The 19,816-nt window shown below is 34.0% G+C and overlaps 3 protein-coding genes across 7 annotated transcripts in view; 1 reads left to right on the top strand and 2 right to left on the bottom strand.

Moving 5' to 3' along the window:
- Window positions 1-19,816, bottom strand: part of LOC143902915 (metabotropic glutamate receptor 8) — a 210,577-nt gene that overhangs the window by 113,416 nt on the left and 77,345 nt on the right. The window lies entirely within an intron of this gene.
- Window positions 7,832-9,155, bottom strand: LOC143902920 (uncharacterized). The gene is made up of 2 exons (XM_077416172.1): window positions 8,695-9,155; window positions 7,832-8,331 (listed from the first exon to the last, which is right to left on the bottom strand). Exon 1 carries the CDS (start codon window positions 9,069-9,071, stop codon window positions 8,697-8,699), a length of 375 nt encoding a protein of 124 aa, XP_077272298.1. The 5' UTR covers window positions 9,072-9,155; the 3' UTR covers window positions 7,832-8,331; window positions 8,695-8,696.
- LOC143902916 (uncharacterized) lies at window positions 12,037-14,924 on the top strand. Its single transcript, XM_077416169.1, has 2 exons — window positions 12,037-14,323; window positions 14,692-14,924. The coding sequence occupies exon 1, from the start codon at window positions 12,597-12,599 to the stop codon at window positions 14,319-14,321; it is 1,725 nt and encodes a 574-aa protein (XP_077272295.1). The 5' UTR covers window positions 12,037-12,596; the 3' UTR covers window positions 14,322-14,323; window positions 14,692-14,924.

Here is a 19,816-nt window from a genome sequence, read left to right as displayed (position 1 = left end):
AGTATTCACATTTAATTATTTATATTTAAAATGGAATATATGTATGGAATTACTATTTAGATTCCATACTTGCGCGGTTACTTGTTTATGAAAGTATCTATATTGAATATACATATAGATATAGTATAATATGTAAATAATATATAAATATATAGATAAACTAGCTTGATACACCCGTGCTTTGCTACGGTATGCGAAGGATTCTATAATTCACCTCCGAATTTAGATTTGCCCCTTTAGGGGTTGATTAGGGCAAAATCTTGAATTATGTTTTTAAATACCTGTATGGGTAAACTTTGTAAGCAAAAACCAAGTCGATATCTCGTCGGGCCCAAGAGATATTGAGAAAGTCGTGAAAACACATTTTACCCCTTTTCACCCCCTTAGGGGTCGAATTTCTAAAAATCCCTTCTTAATGAGTGCTTACGTCATGGAAAGAATATACTCCTCGAATTTCATGTTTCTAGGTTTAGAGGATTGGGCTGGGCGTTGATGAGTCAGTCGAAACATTGAATTATATATATGTATATAGATAGATATATAAATAACATCATATCTGAATTAACACAGCTTGATATAAAGTTGTTTAAATAATATTATTTGACTCAAATAATTATAATATTTATAAAAACATACGTTAATTGTTAGACTCAAATTTATATAGTATTTATATTTTTGATATTAAATATTCATTTTTTAAATATGTTAGTACATAATAAAATATTAATAACTCAGGAAAAATACTAATATTTGTCACATTAACCTCTGCTGATCTTCTTGTTTTCTCGAAGTTTGCCTATGTCTATTATCATGACGGGAACTTGTAGATGCAGCATAATTTTAATTTTCTTCAGCTACGGATTGGTGTATTATTGTATTTACGTTATGATTTTCTCTATCAGCTTCTGAGTGTACTACTATATTATGAGACTTAGCCAGATGAATCTTTAAGATATCTATTCCATTAATAATTTTAGTAGACCAACTGCAACGTATGCAGTATGTTTTTTGATTTTCCATGTTGACTGTAAAGTGTCGCGATAGACCGGTAAGTGTCATTTCTTCTCGTATTTCATCTATTATTTCTGAATGTCCCTTCAGATGCCGTAGTAAAGTATGCCTTGTATATATGTTATGGTCAAAGAGCTGAGCGCGGTTACTCCTTAGTTTGACTGGTCGATCCTGAGAATTGGAGAGACCAAGACGCTTGGTCAATCCTCAAAACATTTTTGTGTTTTGGCTTTTGACTAAGGCATTTTCTTGTCTATTTTAAGAGTGACTAGCATGTCTGGTCAAAGGAAAAAACTAAGAAAAACACTTTGGACCTTGCTTAGTCAATTCTAGGTGCGCTTTTATTCGGTGTTTATTTAATTAAAAAAACCTACATATAACACCTCGTTTCGCGTGGAAAATATGTATGCGTGGAGGCAGTAATTGGACACATGCTGTAATTTAATCTTCAAATTCAAAATTACCACACACACACACGGGGGGAGAGGCAAGAGGGGCCTTCGGTCCCCTCCCGCACCCCTCCACCGGTAGGCAGGGTGGACCTTGCTTTACGACTTACAAAGTACATGCTAAGTTGTAAAGCGTGTGTGTGTGTGTGTGTGTGTGTGTGTGTGTGTGTGTGTGTGTGTGTGTGTATGATAATTTTTAATTTAAAAATTAAATTACAGCATGTGTCCAATGTCTAGAGTTTAGACACTTTATGAAGTGCTACATTACAACATGTGGCTGCAACATATAGATCCTACACGTCAAGTAAATGTAGTCGCCAACTTTAAATGTTAATATCTCGCTTCGCGGGGTGTCGCAGAGCGACACTTTTTTCTGCCAGATGTGATCGTTTTGTGCAAAAACGTGTCGATTAAGCCTAAGTTCAACCGGGATTTGACTACCTCATTGCAATCACACCTAAGATTGACTAGTCAAAAGTCAAACTGGATTATTTTAGTTTCTATCTTTGACCGGTTGGTTCAGTGTCTCCTAGGATTAACTAAAAACACACCAGTCAAAGGCCGAAACACAAAAATGTTTCAAGGATTAACCAAGCGTCTTGGTCAATCCTCAGGCTCGACCAGTCAAACTGAGGAGTGACCGCGCTCCGTTCTTTGACTATAACATATATATATACAAAGTTTGTCTTCTTTCCATATAAAGGTGCCTTGCGTGGTAAATATATTATGCGTATGGAATGAGTGTGCTTCCATATTAGTCTGTAGTTACTCTTGTATAAATTTTCTCACAAAGCATTTCTTATGAGAACAGTCTAATTTACTACAATGCTCCCAAATGCTATTACATGTAAGTTTTAAAGCTGCCATTATATTCGCACTATATCACGAAGCACGTTCTACGAAATACTGACATACTGTATAAAGATATAAGAATAGAGTGTGCAAGCGAGCTGAAAAAGCGATATAGGAATAGAAAGAAAAAGCTGTCTTTTCACGATAGGAATAGAAAAAGAAAGCTGCATATGGGTCTCTTCTGTTTTAGTTGACAGATAGGGCCTATATATATATGTAGTGTTCTTTTTCTATTCTTATATATCGCAGCCTTTTACGTGCTAGCATATGACTCGCGCACTCTAGTTTTATATCTCTATGATACTGATAGTCCAAGAGCTGACGACACTTTTGGTCAAGTGATTTTATAAATAACGATTTTCCGTTATAACCTGCGTGGACGACTCTTCTTCGATAATCCGAACACTTGGTTGGCCGTACTTAGGGGGTTTAGAAGTACGCAGGTGAGAAAAAAATCGATTTTCAAGTCATAGTATAAGTCTTAATTTTTATCGGATATTGATAATTGCTCACTCAGGAACATGCAAATAAATTGCCAGTTTGATTGCTCGGGGGCAATTAGTCGCCAGGCTTAATTAAAAATAATTAAAAATAATTATTTTCAAGTCATACTATAAAAGCTGGGTTTTTTTTACTAACAAGTATAGTGCTAACACATACCACCCAAAAAAAGCCAAGTGAAAATTTTGGTGGCAACATCTCTTAAAAAAATTATTGAAAATGCACAAAGCCGGCGGAGGGGTCTGACGGTTATATCCGGCTATTAAGATATTAACCACTATAACTTTAATTTTGCTATTCTCTTATTATTACTCTTATTATTATTTAACTTCACTATTTATTTGATACTACAATACTAATTTTTCTTTAACTGTAAATAGTCAAGTATTACGACAACTAATTATTTCTAAACACTTTTAAATTGAGTCGTGTTGCTCAATTTCTAATCATTCGATTCCCGTAGTCAATTGTTTAGATTGAGGTTCACGTTTACGCGCTAAAAAAGATTGGTATAAAATTGTATAAGTTAAAAAAGGTTTTTTTTTTTACTTTTCTTCAATTAATACATCGTAGATTTTAACATGTAATTTTTAATTTAGAAATATGGAATTTGTAATAATATACTTTCAAAGGCTAGAGACAATAAAGATATTAGAACCCCTAATATAAATTATTATTTCAGAAATAAACGTTAAATTTTTCAAGTAAAGGAAACATAAATTACTTTTCAAAATAATATGCAAATACATACAAAATGTGATACACAATTATTGCATACATACATTAAATAATGCATTTTAAGTTTGATTCAAAATAAACTTTTAGATGTTATTTGGAAACAAGCAATAAAATGATCGGAAAAGCATAAACTGGTATACGACGGAATACATTTTTTATTCATTTCGTCATTTGTTTCGTTTTTGACATTTTTTACTTACCGCTGATTGAGTAAAATATCACGAAGAGAAAAATTGCTTTCGTGAAAATACCAAACCTCGCTATTCGTGAAATAAAAGAAAAACCCAATAATTAATATGGTATACGTGGTTTAGATAAATTTATTGTGAGAAAGAGATGCGAGATATTTTCGCGTCAATTTAAAAAAATTGGTTTTATCCCCAACTATATGCGGCGGTCACAGGCTGCCAAGCAAATATTTGTTACTCTGCAAAAATATGTCTCAGTAAATACAATATTTAATTTATATCAAAAGAAATATTTAATTGGTTAGTTTGTTAGTTTGAATTACATTACAAGGGACGATTACATCGCGTTCGTAAAAAAATTATTTGATGATAGAGGTCGCAATTTCCGATTCATATCGGATTCTTTTCTATACGCCATTCGCAGATACTAAAAAGTACTATCTGACAAAATTCGTTCCCTTCCTTTTTTTTCTTGCATCTCTTTTCATATAGTACATCTTCTCGAGCTCAAAGTTAACTAGACTTGGCCTGGAAGATCGATCGGTAACGCGCGGAATAGTCAGTTCCAATCTAGAGTGTGTGAAACTTGATTCACGTACATTGCACAGACAATAATAAATCAATCAGGAAGCAAAAGAAATAAATTTTCCTAAACTAGAATTTTCCAATCATAACGTTTTGTAAATGTTATGAAAATTTCAGTGATTAATTATCAATGTTCAAATTTTCAGCAAATTACTCTAATAGCAGTAACTTCAGTAATCAACTTTTGACAATAATTTAAAAAATAATTTAATTAGTGCTTTATTTTCTTTCAATCTAATATACTCATTAATATAAGTACGATATTTATAATTTTGTATTAAATACTGTAGACTGTAAAAATGAAATGCTCGACGAAACTATATGTCGCAAGCGGAAAGAGCCAGCAAAAATTGCTGCAATTAAACGGCACTTCATTTCCAGTCTCTGTGCAATTTGCCAGTGCATAAATTACTTGTAATAATAAAGTCGACTATTCCCTTGCTTAAATAATTAAATAACATTATTCTCTCATAATCGCATCGTATAAGCCAAGAGTACTGCAGAATAATTTAAATGTAAAAATGGTTATTCAAAAAGAATAAAAAGAACGAAAAATATAAAAAACTCGTCCATTTCGTCAAAAATATATTTTATGTAGTTTAGATTATCAAATTAAAGAATGTTTTCAATTCCGTTAAAAATACGTCACGCGTAAAAGCTTATTGTACTAATAAATGGAAATCCAATGTCGCTCCCGTCGACAAATCATGGTGTAGTAAAACCGGTCATAAAGTTGTTCGACTTAAGCGCAAAAATAACGACCATAAAAATACGTTTATCATATTGTGGTTGTCACAGATAGTTAAGGTTCCGGATTTGAAATAAAATTCGGAGCACAAAGGACGCGCTTAATGAGATGCGCGCTCATTTATCTCTTTTGCGAATAATAAGTTGCAGTAAATAACCGATTAACAAATCACTACGTTATTTTCCAGCAATGTCAATTTCATTGTATATTTCAGAAGAATAGCAAATTCGAAACGAGTAATAAGCTCGCTTGTAAGAATATAATTTAAAAAAGCAAACACACACACATTCTTTTTCTTTCTTTTAATTATTTTACGGTAAACTTTTAATTAATACTTTAGTATTAAAATATTTAATATTAAAATTAAAGAAGAGCTGAGATTGACTGAACATTTTAGCTTGATTTTTCTCACACAACAGTAGAACAGTAAAAGACAGATCCAAAATCCTTTCAAAAATACATTTCTTTGATCGCGAATCGATACTTAATTCGGCGAATTCTTAATTCGCCACACTCCAGTCCGTAAGACTTGCTTGACTTTGTCACATTATCATTTTTATTCTAATTACTATTTTTAAACTTGAACTGTAAAAATTGGTAATACAGACTCTGAATAGATGTTTACGATAATAACAGGTCAAGAAAATTATTTGAATTTAAACTGAACTTATTACAAGAAAATTAGAAAATTATGTTATTATGTGTAAATAACTAGAAAACTGAAAAACTTCCGTTGGACCGAAGTGTGGCGAGCTAGGGTTAAGAAACACGGTGTATATATTTGTAAAGTCTCGATATAAGGACAATAAATTCAACGTATATGGACTATTAAATATCGTTCCCCGGACACGTGGACTGTCATCAAAATGTCGTTTTTAATGTTTACAGAAATTGTGGATTAACCAGACTTCACTGACGGCTGACGTTTGATTCGTCGATTCGAATAGGGCGATTTCGTGATGTATATACCTACATATGCGTTGGTCAACAAAGATGAGATATTGATCTCCAGACCGTAACATGTGTTTTGGACGATCGCCATTTAATTAATTGGTATATTTGGACTGATGTTTAATTACAACGACGAATAAATAATAAAATCTTATTGTTAGATAAACAATAGAATGTTTAATTCTTTATACATTCTTTAATTTGAATATATAATGTAATATAATTATTATTTTATTACGCGCATATAATCATAAAATATATATAATACTTTTTAATTTTAAAAAATATGCACTCGCGAATTGGGTGGTATTACTATATTATATTCGAACAAAAATTTGTGTACAGTTAAATCCTCAAAGCATTTCTTATACAATTCCATTTTTATTTCCAGTTATGGAGAAAAATGCAAAAATAAATTACTAAAAAACAGATTTCTGCGTCAGTAATGACAGTGAGAAAAAGCTCTTATATTTATTAAAATATACGTAAAACGTATAACAGAGAATATATAAATTTCACATTAAGCAGAATGCAACTTTTTTTTTAAAGAAAGAGAAGTAATATCTATTATTTTAGAGAATAATTATAAAAGTACCGCATTTGACAAAGCAGTCTTTGCAGCTGCATATATTACACTGATAATTTAAAAACTTCTCGCCATAAAACGCATTGTAACTGTTATTATTATAACGATATACCCATAACTCTTTTATATTAATTAAATTATTAATTAATAGGGAGTTTTTGTAATACCGTCTTTGAGATACGGTAACCGTATCTAAAAGACGGTATTTTAAAAACTCCCTATTATCTCTGTAACTGAATTTGGGCTACGCGCTATTTAACCAATTTCTTCGAATTAAATAATGTAATACTTAATTGAACAATTGTGCCAAGAAATCATTGTGTTCACAATTTATCAGCATATTACGGATGAATAATTTCTTACTTGACTACGCATGATCTACTTGTGTACTCAGTTTTATGTTTTCTTCGAAAATTAGATAGGAGTATTAATCGTACGGTCATATTGCCGGGCGGTAATTTTCGGCACTTAGGGTGATTAGAGGGCGATAAGGAAGTGAGGCGAGTGGAGGAAGATTACGATGATCGATAGTGACGTCCCGTTAGGGTTTCATCGGCCGCCGTTCTCGAGTATTCACGGACGTACGCGTCAATCACTTTTTCTTATCCTAAGTTTTCGTCGTCAAAGTGGCTTTCACACAACTTTTCACGGTGATCAATGTCGCTATCGAGAAGGTCGAAGTTGGTCTCTAGGTCGATAAAGTTCTTCGAATATTAAGTTTACACGCTGATTTCCAGCGCTAGCGAAATAGTCTCACTTTCTTATTCGAAAAAAACTTCTCCGGTATTTTATTTGACACTTTTATACGATTTCACAGTATTTTTATTTGATACTTTTACGATGTTATAAGTCATTTTAAATATTATTAACTGTAGGATTTTTTAAATACTATAATATAAAAGTGGTACACAATGCATACGCATAACATATATATTATATCTACTAAAAAAACTCATTATTTGCAAGAAAATAGATTTCTTTGAATTTAGTTTCCTTCAAAAAAGTATTAGGTAGATTCAAGAAAATATTTTAAACTCAGAAAAATGTTTTTTTTAAATCTACTTCTTTGAATTAAGGAAGCTAAATTTAGAGAAATCTATTTTCTTGCAAATAATAATTTTTTTCAGTGTAATTTAATAGTCACACTGCGCGAAACGGAGATTGTGGATTTGAACATTGTATATCTATAACTTGCTACGGAAAGTAATCGTGAATTTTCTTTATCTTATGTATATAAGGTACCATATTTATTACACATCACGCAATAGGCAAACAAATTTCTCGTCATAAATCTTGCAACGTTGATTAAACTTGGCGCGAAATTATAATAAGGGAAGCTAGCGAAACTTTGCTCTTACCGATAAATAACTTTCTTTGAAGTAACCTGACCGAGAAGTAACATAACCCATACGCAATTCGTTTAATTTCCAAGTTATGGAGATAGATATAAAACATTGGAACGCATAAAATTTAATCCGATTCTCGGATTAAGGGGTTAGTCTACTCGAGAGAGCCAAAAACAGGCGAATTTTCAAGAATTAATTTCAGACGAAGTATCGGTGATAAATGAATGTTTTTTTTTTCTTTGTTAAAGTTTCGAGAACATGTCCAAATTTTTATGCGTTAAAAAATTTTAAGATGGCGATGAGGCACTCCTTCGCGCGCAACCATGTTTTTTAGAGGTGGTCAAACGGTGTACATGGTTTCTGGAATGTGGATGGTCTGAAACCAAAAAAAAAATTAAGTCATAAACTATATTGTATTGTCTACGGAATGACGAAGCGTTTTTTCTCTCCTTGTTTTTGGCGTCAAGAAAAAAAGTCCTGAATTTTTTGCTGCATTTTTGGACTCAAATTACGTGTTATTATTATTAATAATTATTGAACAAAATATTATAATGATAAAATCGTTCGTCATTCCGTAACTACTATTCCATAGAATATGTGTACCAAATTTGAAGTCGATTCATCGATTAGAACTCGAGATATCGTGTACACCGTTTTGAAAAACATAGTTTTGAGAAAAACGCGTTTAAAGTTTCGGTACTAGTTTTTTGAGTGAAAAATTGCATTTTAAGCGTCTTACCGTTAATCAGCCATTCCTGCGTCATACAGTAAACCTTCCACCTCGTAAAAATTCTCTTCGAGAGCCGATTGTGCTATTCTTCTATTAATTCTTTCTTGTTTGGAGGTCTCGAACGACCGCTTGTCAGCAATCGCAATTCGCAGCTCATCCGCTTTATCGCACATTTCGACGGCATTTGGCCCAATTTGTAAGTTCAGGACGTCCATCATTTGTAGAATACTCTCGTACCCGTGATTAAAAATGCTTGCTGCAAAATACGATGCCACTTCCACGGTTTTCGCGCCACTAAACACTCGTTTCGGAGCAAAATGATGCAATACTGGCGTGCTGTCTGTTGAAAATACTTCTGACTGACTATAAAGTATTTTTAACGACATCTGTTGGTGTCGTTAGTGTATTAGAGAAATTCAAAATTGAATGGTAAATCGTTATGTTGTACCCGCCGAACAGGTAACGATTTGCAGCAGATAGGCGTTTCGGAGCACTCCGGAGCGCTTGGGTAGGAGCTCGAAATTTCAATGAAAACGAGTTCTGGCAGGTATAAGACCTTTTGTCCCTTATTCTAGAGGGTTCAAAGGATTTTTTAAGCCAATAAAAAAAAATCGATTTTTTGACCATTCTCGAGTAGACTAACCCCTTAATACGAAGTTGCTCCTCTTGGCAAAAATGTGTTAATATTGGTTCAGCTATACAGTGTTGAAAGCAGAGTTTTAAATGTTTTTTTTTTTAATATTTATATTATAATCTATAAATTCTTTTATGGTTTACACGTTTGTAAATATTTCTATTTTAGAATTTGCGCATCTTGTTAAAGCTCAATTAATTAATCGAATTACAGTAAATTTACATATTTTTGTCTTTTCGCATTTCTGTGTTTTTAAATTGACATATTTAGACATTAAATTCTTTTTTTACATTCTATAAACCTTATATTCTATAAACCTTAACATCAGTCGTACTTTTCAACCTCTTGCCTAAATTTCTTGCAGCTTAGAACATTCACTTTCTTTCTGCTCTTAAATTCATGCATACAAATGGTAAATTCTCAAATCCCGTTTACCCAGCAATTTTGTTTCGCAACAGTTCTGCACCTCCGCGGGCGCGATGGTCGCTCAGTGGGCGCGCAAAGTCCCGGCGAGAAAAGTCGGAAAGTTTCTGAAATTGCATTCTGGCTTCTGCGCGACACGCGTAGGACAGCATCATAAAACTTGCGCTACAAGAACAGCCGTCAGCGAAACTAGACGGTTAAATCAAATATCGGCGAAACTTGAGTTCTCTCGTGACAACAGGGGAATACAATGACAACAGCAGGACTCGGCGAAACTTGATTTTGCTGGTTCAAACAATTGCGCACGCGCGTACCGAGTCTGCCGAATTGTTAATATCTTCCATTATCAGTAAAATGCACGCGATTTATGTAATTTTCTTTGGATAAATATTCGTCGAGTTAATGTTAAACCGTGCATTAATAAAAGAATTATCAAAAATTGTCAGAATAATATCAAAAAAGGACGGAGAATAAAAATAAATGAAAGAAAATGGGAATATATGACTGAGAGTATGTAATCACAATATATATGTATGATAAAACCAGAAATGTGCATAAAAATAATGCATTAAAGTGCAATTTTGCGTTTTTTTTTAATAGCATAAAGTTTTTCACAATATATAAAATTTTGAAATTTTAATTTCTTATTGGATATTACGACGCCAAATTATAAAATGTTATCTATATATTACTTATTACAGACGACTTCATAAAACAAAGTTTTAAACTACGAATTTTTATTTTTGCTACTCAATCAACTGGCTAATAATGACTATGAAATAAATTTCAACGAGCCAGAACTATCGTCTAATTTCTCATTATTCTGTGAGATGCGTCAAATGAAGTTCGCTGCGTCTATTTGCGAAAAGTAACACTCGAGTAAAAATATCCCCTATACATTGCTTTTAAAACTTCGAAATACTTTGACGAAGAAAAGAGCGCATTATCGGAAACCGATATCCGTGCAAGAAAAGCAGACAGACTGTAATTACAAGACGTTACATGATACCAGTGTACTCTGGCAAGCCATTAAGCAGTTTTTTTAACATAACCCATGAAAACCGCTCCAATTTAATGTTTTCCTACGAAATAGCATATTGATTGCAACCGCCATGAATCGCTTTGATTTGAGGTACTATAAGTAGGATTTATTTTGTTTTGCAAAATTAACGGGAAATAAAAAGTTATTAACAATATTATCAACAAAAAACGTGATTTTTTATTTTTTTTCAAATATCTCAAAAACTGAGCAAGATAGGGTAACTAACTATATGTACCTTTTTTTTAGAGCGTAAAATTATCTATAATAATGATCTGAACAACATTTATCATCAGGTCAGTCGTTCATGTAGGGATGGGGGTTAAGGGAGTGGAAATGTGCGTATATTAGAAGAGTGCGGGTAGTCGCACGAGCCGAAGGGAGTCTTTTCCCCCAACGAAGGGGGCAAACCCCCCCCCCCCGGGGGGAAGGGGGCGCGGGGGGGGGGAGGGGCGGAGCCCCCGCCTATGATAAAAGCAACGTTTATTACAGGAGCAAATAGAGAAGAATAGTATATTGAATACTTATAGAAATTATAAATTATTCGTGTAAAATTATAAACTAAAAATAATAACATTTTACAATCACACATCTGTTATAAAGAATGTCATTATTTTTAATATATGCATTTTTAGAAGTAGAAATAAAAAATAGACTATTAAATAAATTTCATTGCACTAAAAAAACGCAGGTATTAAATCTAGATTATATATGATAAATAATACTTATAAATAAGAAAATGTAATTATATTAACTAAGAATATTGTGGTGATACTAATCTGCGACAATTAACATTGAGATCGTACATCGATAATAAAAGAATGAAAGAATAAAAGAATAAGATTGAAAAATTATTCGTTATTTGGTGGTATTTTAATTGTCACATTAGCATAGTTGTTTATACTTATTGTAATATTTTTGGCTTTACATGTTGACAATGTTCCATTTAATTTGTTGATATTTAGTTGACTGTTGTTAGTTTTAAAGTTTATTTGTTGGTTTTCTTTGTTGTTATTGCACATTGTAGATGTTGGATGGCTTGTCGATACTTGTTTCTGATGTTTGTAGGTTTACAGAATTGTTATTTACTATTGTGCTTGTGATTTGATTACAAATCTTCTTTTTGTTGTTGAAGGAGTCTTCTATGTATCCTTCCGCTACTGTGTTGGATTTCCACAGCCACCATGGCGTTTTAGTGTTAAGATATCTGCTCCAGAGTTTGCTAAGAGTGTGGCAGAAGTGCGACGAAAGGTATGACCAGTGTAAGAATCAGGATCTGATAGGTTGAGATACTTTGCGATAATGGCTGGCATCCTGCCAAATTTATTTATTCCTATTGGTTGGTGGGTACATTTTCCCTTTTGGTAATTAAGGGGAGGTTACACTTCATAACGATGAAAAAATCGATTTTTTTTGCTTAATTTTCATCCTTAAGTTGTTAAGAATACGTGGGCAAAAGGATATTTTCATATCGAAAGTATTTTAAGAGTTACAGCTTGTCGGGCGGAACGGTCCGTCGGCTGGAAAACAGGTATAGACGGCGCCCTCGGAGCGGTCTTGCGAGGAGACTTTTTTTTTCTATATCTGATGGGTGAATCTACAATAGGTGGCAAGTTTGTGCCCCTCTCAACGAATTTTGACACATTCCCATCTATCATAAACTCGTATACGCCGTATTGTCCTTTGTAAGGAGGCAGGAGCCAATAACAAAATAAACTCGTATACCTGCGTATTCTCAGTTGGGCGATCGTTCTCCTTGAAGCAACGTGTTCTCAGTTGTGTGTCGAACGTGTGAATAGTAACAGTGTCGGAAAAATGCCGAACACGCGGAAATCACTCGGAAATATCCATCCAAATCGGCCACGAAAGAAGAAATTCACTTACAATCCAGAGAAAATGGAAAATGAGACAGATTTTGTTAGCACTTCAGCCAAGAAAATGAAGGACGCGAGTTATGATGACATCGAAATCGATGTTGGCCATAATAACGTTATTATAAATTTTCTAATTGTTTTCAACTTTTTATCTCAGTGTCTAAAGTGTAAAGAATGTGACGGGGATGTAACATTTACTCGCACGTGTGAACGTGGACTTGGCTTCAATTTACTTCTCAAGTGCAAGTGCAAGAATCAACGCCGCGTCCCTTCAAGCCCGTTAGTGAAAACTGCGTACGAAATAAATCGCCGATTAATGTTTGTTATGCGCATTTTGGGACTTGGGATACAGTCGATAAACATTTTCTGTTCGCTGATGGAATTATCTACCGGCTTTGAACATCGTACGTATTACACATTTATCGACAATCTACTTGAGGCATCGAAGAGCACATTTGAAATTATTCAACGAAAAGCGATTGACGAAGAAAAGCAGAAGAACGTGGAGGCAGGAAATGAAGAAACGCATTTGAGTGTATCTGGCGACGGATCCTGGAAAAAACGAGGTTTTTCATCATTATTCGGTGTCGCAACGTTGATTGGAAAATACACACATAAAGTTTTAGATTTTATCGTCAAATCTTCTTTCTGTCAAAGCTGCAGCAATTGGGCCATTAAAAAAGGAACCACGGAATATGATATTTGGTACAATACTCACCAAGAAATTTGCAGCATAAATCATACCGGAAGTGCTGGTAAGATGGAAGTGGATTGTATGAAAGAAATGTTTTGTCGCTCAGATTTGCTCGGCGTAAAATATGCTACGTACATCGGCGACGGAGACACTAAAACTTTCCGTGCTCTCCTTGAATGTGATCCCTATAGTGACCTCACTATTCAAAAGAAAGAATGCATAAGTCATGTGCAGAAGCGGATGGGTACACGACTGCGCGATGTCAAGAAAAAAAATAAAGGTATCGGAGGCAAAGGTGCAGGGAAGTTGACCGACAAATTAATTAAAGATCTCACTTTATATTATGGACTTGCCATCAGAAGACACCCTGATTCGGCCGAGGAAATGAAAAAGGCTGTGTGGGCAACTTTCCATCATAAATGTTCCACGGATGACGAACCTAAACATGATAACTGCCCGCCAGGAGAAAACAGTTGGTGCAAGTGGCGTGTCGCAGAAGCTACGGGTCGACTCGCTGATTTCCACCACGAACCTGCCCTTCAAGAATCGGTTCAAAAAGCCATTCGACCAGTGTATGAGGCTCTTTCCAGTAACGATTTGCTACAAAGATGCACCGGTGGAAACACTCAAAATGATAATGAGAGTTTTAACGCTTGCATATGGAAACTGGCCCCTAAACACCTTCATTGCGGCGTAGAAACAATAAGAATAGCGACATATATAGCTGCGGGTATTTTTAATGAAGACTATTCATCTATTTTAAAAACTATGAATACGTTAGGAATCATCGTCGGGCCCAACAGCAAAAACTTCGCCGTGAAGACTGACGAAAAGCGCATCGCGGCAGCGGATAAAAACATGTCGGAGTTCGTAAAAAAGACCAGGATAGAAAAAATCAACATGCAAATACAGCAGAACAATTTCTTTGAGGAAGAAGAAGGGACTCTATATGGTGCTGGAATGGCTGATTAGATGTAAGTTGTCAAAAACAAACATTAAATACAATTTTTTACTACGTAAAACTTTAAACGCGTTTTTCTCGAAACAGCATTTTTTGGCGCGCGAGGCGCTCTACAGCTTTAACGGATGAACCGATTTCAATGAATGACGGCGCAAAAGAAAGGAAATTTAATTTAGGGGGTCTTCAGGAAGCGTTTTTTTCAAAAAATTGATTGCAAATAATTTTTTTCGAACGTTGAAGCAAAAGAAAAACAGGGAAAAAAGAGGTTTTTTTTTCAAACGGCCACCATTTTGTTATAAGAGAGTTTTTTAAAAATCGGAAAATCATAAGGCCCCCCAAATTTAATCTATTTTAAGAATTTTTTTGGTTTTTTGGTTTCAGATCAACTGGCAAGGCTGTGGAATGCCCCGCGCACATAGAACCACGCCGTGTGTGGCTTCGTGGACTGAGAGCTGGAGCCGCCATTTTTAATTATTTTCTTCTGAAAAATTTTTTAATTAATCTCTATTTATGTACGAATTAAAGCCCCGAAAAGTTTTTTCCATATGTATTTATTTTATAAAAAAAAAAATTCCTGAAATTGAGGCATTTTTTGAGCCTCTGAGGTGTAACCTCCCCTTAAAAAAGAATCTTGAAGTTTGAATGTTCTTTGGCCTGAGAGATATATATTTTTTATATATACTGTAGAATTCTTCGGTGACTACAAAGCTTCTGGGTTTATTATTTTTTGTTATTGGAATTTTAATTAGCAATATAGATTGCTTGTCTTCAATATCTTGGATATTTATTATAGTCAGTTCCTCTCTTCTACATGCGCCACATATTCCAAAGATGGTAGCTAGCTGTAAATAGTTAAGTATATACATGTAAGTAATGTATAAAGTTGAGTATGCGTGTATATATAATGAGTAAAGTTTTTATTATATTTATTTGTATATTTTTAATTATATTTAATGATTGAGTTATTATGCGATAATTTATTTTTATTTTATATTTGATATTTACCTTTGTAGCGCTAAGTATGTGTTATCGGGAGCTTCATCTATAAATTTTTTAATTTGCTCTGTTGTCAAAATGTTTGATTTTTTTTATTGAAATTCTTTAGCCTGTCTTTTAAGAAACGCAATGAGTGTGTCATATTTATTGATGTCAATATCATTGTTGATTTTGATGGTGGCTTTCAACATCGAATAAATTCCCCACATAGTAGATGGCTTTTGAGATTTTGACAGCTTCTTGAAATATGCCAATAGTGTATGTTCAGACATAGATTTCGTTTTTTTTTTTCAGCTTTCCACTGCATAAAGTTGTTGTATAAGTTATCATATATTTTTCTTTTGATTTTGGTGGCAATAAATTTTGCACTACGGTTTTGGCACTTTCTAATATTTCTGGAGGCGTGAGTTCGTTGTCACTATCGGTTTCTGGGATGATATAATCCATTTTTTTAACTTTAATACTTATAATATCTTTATTATGTGAGTTACGCGTACAAGTATGTATGTACAGTAGTACTGTTAGGTTAAGTGTGTGTTGGAAAGAGGCGAAGTGGCGGTATTTTCGGTAGTCGTTTTCTGTGTGCGCTGCGAGATGGCGTTGATACCCGTTAGGTATGGCTTGAACCCGTGAGGTATGAGTCTTAGGGCACGGTTTTCCCGTTAGATATGACTTTGGATATGACGTGTGAAATATTTGTAGGTAGATGTTGGCAAATCGTTACTTTCCGCACAGAAAACACACACAAAAAGTGCTACTTTCCATGCACGTGTAATACAAATAATACTTTTCATGGTGCAACCAATTTTTTAGACCATTTTTTTTAGTTTTTAGCTATGTAAGCAAAAAAATTTGATTTTTTGGAATAGTCTTAGTTTTTCGCTGTTTTCAGGCTTTAAAATTCATTTGAGACAAACTTTATCATATGCATCTTGTTGCGGACGAAATTTGCAATAAAAAAGGACTCTTGTATTTTTTTGTATAACAAACGCTGATTTTTTTATTGACGCACAAAGTTAAGCGTTATCCGACTTGTGAGCAACATTGGATAACTTTGCGCATCAATAAAAAAATCAGCGTTCGTTATACAAAAAAAATACAAATCTTTTTTTATTGCAAATTTTGTCCGCAACAAGATGCATATGATAAAATTCGTCCCAAATGAATTTTAAGGCCTGAAAACACCAAAAAACTAGACAATTCCAAAAAATCAAAATTTTTTGCTTACATAACTACAAATTAAAAAAAAGGGTCTAAAAAATCAGTTGCACTATGAAAAGTATTCTTTGTAGTTCTCAGATAATGTGTGATTTTTTTAGGGATTTTTAATTCTATTTTAAATAACAAGTAAAAATTACTGGCGCAACATTTAAAAAATGATCAAATTGAAGGTTTTTGCGATTTGAGTCTCAGAGTTTGACGGCGCGTGCAAGCTAAATGACTGACTTGACGATAAATGTTGTTCAAATCATTATTGTAGATAATAATTTTATGCTCTACAAAAAAGGTATGCATAGTTAGCTACTTTATCTTACTTAGTTTTCGAGATATTTGAGAAAAAATAAAAAGAATCGCATTTTTGGTTGATAATATTGTTAATAACTTTTTATTTCCCGTTAATTTTGTGAAGCAAAATAAATCCCACTTATAGCACCTCAAATCAAAGCAATTCATATGGTGGTTGTGACCTGGAAAGATTAATTGGAAGGTTCGATGTCTAATATGACTGGCCTATCGTTTATTCATTCTACTTTTCTTCTTCTTTATGTGCCACGTTTGATCTCCCGAACGTTGGCGATTATTCTGGAGAATGCATCGCGGTTCTCCGCCAGTCGGAAAAGCTCTTCAGCACTGCTTATGCCTGTCTATTCACGAATGTTGCGTAGTTAGGATACCGTTGCATTTAAACATATCGTTCGCTAATTTTGGCTAATAATAATGCAGGCAGGTATTACTACCATCATAAGAGAATAATCATATGGTATTTTGCACGGCGCTTTTGACATTAATAATTGTTAAGTGTTTGTGGAAAATAATTTCAATAATTAATTATCAATTGTAAATATCATGCTGAAACAGTAATTTGTAATTCTTGATCGTTAGGTTCAACAACTTGAAAAAGATACATCAGTTCAAATAAATAAATCGCGCAAATCATCTCTCCCGATAAATAACCATTGTTTTTAATACGTGTACGATTTGCATACAAATCGCATACTGTAAAGCTGCTATACATTACCAAAATAACACCAAGGCCATATACATATGTGAGTTTATTTCGCTATCACAAAATATTTGATATTATTTCTACAAAATAATTATACTCGGAAAAGAATAATTTTGCTCGATTATGAAAGCATTTGAAAATATCGAATATTGTGTATCTCTATTTGTGTCTTTATATTGACAAAAGAATTCATTTTTAATTGTTTGATATTGCAAATATATATTGACAAATATATATTGCTATTAAAAAATATTATGTTACATGCAAACTATTTAATTTTTTTAAATAATTTAAACAATAAAAATATAATAATAAATGTTAATTTAAAAAAATTAAATATTGCATTAATTTTACTTAATGTCATTTGAGAAAGAATTGTTGCATCTCTTATTTAAATTAAAAATAAAATGTATCTTTGCTTTCATCGTAAAATTATTTATATGTGTACCTATTTATTCTAATCATCTTTAGATTTTATAGAAGACAAAAAAATAAAAATATATAATTTTAATAAATTGATGTCAAATTAAATCAGTAAAATTTATGGCAACGTAATCTTATTTTTTAATAGTGGATTCGTAAAAAACTTCTTTTTACACTTTTCTGTAAAACAATACTTTCTATTTAAGTATTATAAATTTAAAAATATTAATAGTGAATTTAATAACAATATAACACGATATGTCGAGATATAGCCCAGGGCAAAATGTTGACCTACAACGTTAATGCAATTTAAAGTTAAAATCTGTTAGACTGTTATATACTGTCAAGTTTATCGATCTGATTAAAAGTTTAATTGGCTGAAAACATTTTTAAATTACTTAAAATTGTTATGTTTTAATTTTAGATTTAATTAATGGACAAGAGTTGTTATATAAAATGACTATACCAGTAAAGTCATAAAATAACATTTATCAATGTCTACTTGAAACGTAGTCTATTTATTATTGTAGGAACTATAGTATAATGCGGCATAGCAACTCGATCGTCCTTCGGTCGCGTAAATATTTTTGTGCCCGCTTCGCGACAAGAGCGTTAGTTTTATGTTCGACGTTATTTTGTTAAAAAGCAGCGCGTCCCGGCAACGGGAAAACAGGCTCAGTCCTGCAACGACCACCGAAAGAGCCAGTCTCTCTCGTTTTCACGATTCTGTATTCAGTAATAAATCCTGACTAATATAATACATTTTAACGAGTGGCTTCCTCCCCTTACAAATTCAGAAGTGGGATCGAAGATCGGTATTTGAGTGTTGACGCAGTGAACCGCCGTGATAAACTGCCGGGTAATTTCAAGCGCGGAACTGTATCGGTGAGGTGTCCTTCAGTGTTCCGAGCTTCCGTATCGTTATCGGAAACGTGATGGCCATATACCAGTGTAAAGTGCTCCAGCTCAAAGAGTTGCTGCAAGAACGGCAGTTGCCGACATCGGGCAGCAAGGCGGAGTTGATAGCCCGATTGCAAGCGGCAGAGCCAGATAACGACTGGATTAACGAATTAAGAGCGATCGGTGTGGTACAGAATCAAGATGAAAGCGAGCAGCACGAGGACACGGCAGGAGATCGGCGACGAGAGGCGGAGCATACGTCGATAAGTGATATCGAGCATGCGAGTGAGCGGTCGGAGAGAGATCGACGCGCGAACCGCGGCGGGACTCTGCCAGAAGACGTGGTGCGTGAGATAAAATTCATGCGGCGAGAACAAGCGTTAATGCAGCGAGAGATGCGGATGTTGGAGAGAGAGAACCAGATGTTGCGTAATGCCCCGCGGAACGATGCAGGACCGGAAGTGCCATCGAAACATATAGCGTGAAAGCAATATGTGAATTGCTGAGCGATTTTCAAGGAAAAGAGGGCATGTTTCAAAATTGGGAGAAGCAAGCCCGATTTTAATTGCAACATATCGTTTGGATGACAACAGTGCAAAGATTCTCATAGGAGCGCGTCTTAAGGACAAAGCGTTAGAGTGGTTTTACTCTCGCCCCGAGCATGTCGAGCTCAGCGCGAATGATATACTTCTTGAAATGCGCAAGATGTACGATCACCGTCAAAGTAAATTGAAGCTGCGGAAGCAGTTTGAAGAAAGAAAGTGGAAGCAGGGAGAAGCGTTTAGTGCATATTACCACGAGAAGATTATACTTGCTAATCGCGTTCCAGTGGATGAAGAAGAAATTTTGGAGTACGTTATCGAGGGTATATCAAGTTTACAGTTACGTAATCAAGCAAAGCTTCAACAGTTCGCCTCGAAAGACGAGCTGCTAACGGCGTTTGAAAGTGTCAATCTAATG

The sequence above is a fragment of the Temnothorax americanus genome, unplaced genomic scaffold, assembly GCF_048541705.1.
Source record: "Temnothorax americanus isolate GAGA-0224 unplaced genomic scaffold, ASM4854170v1 Scaffold42, whole genome shotgun sequence".
Taxonomy (NCBI): Eukaryota; Metazoa; Arthropoda; class Insecta; order Hymenoptera; family Formicidae; genus Temnothorax; species Temnothorax americanus.
This window is presented reverse-complemented; position numbering and strand designations above follow the sequence as displayed.

Coding starts and splice junctions, on each gene's coding strand:
- LOC143902920 (XM_077416172.1), bottom strand. CDS start 9,071: ATGTCGTTAAAAATACTTTATAGTCAGTCAGAAGTATTTTCAACAGAC.
- LOC143902916 (XM_077416169.1), top strand. CDS start 12,597: ATGCCGAACACGCGGAAATCACTCGGAAATATCCATCCAAATCGGCCA.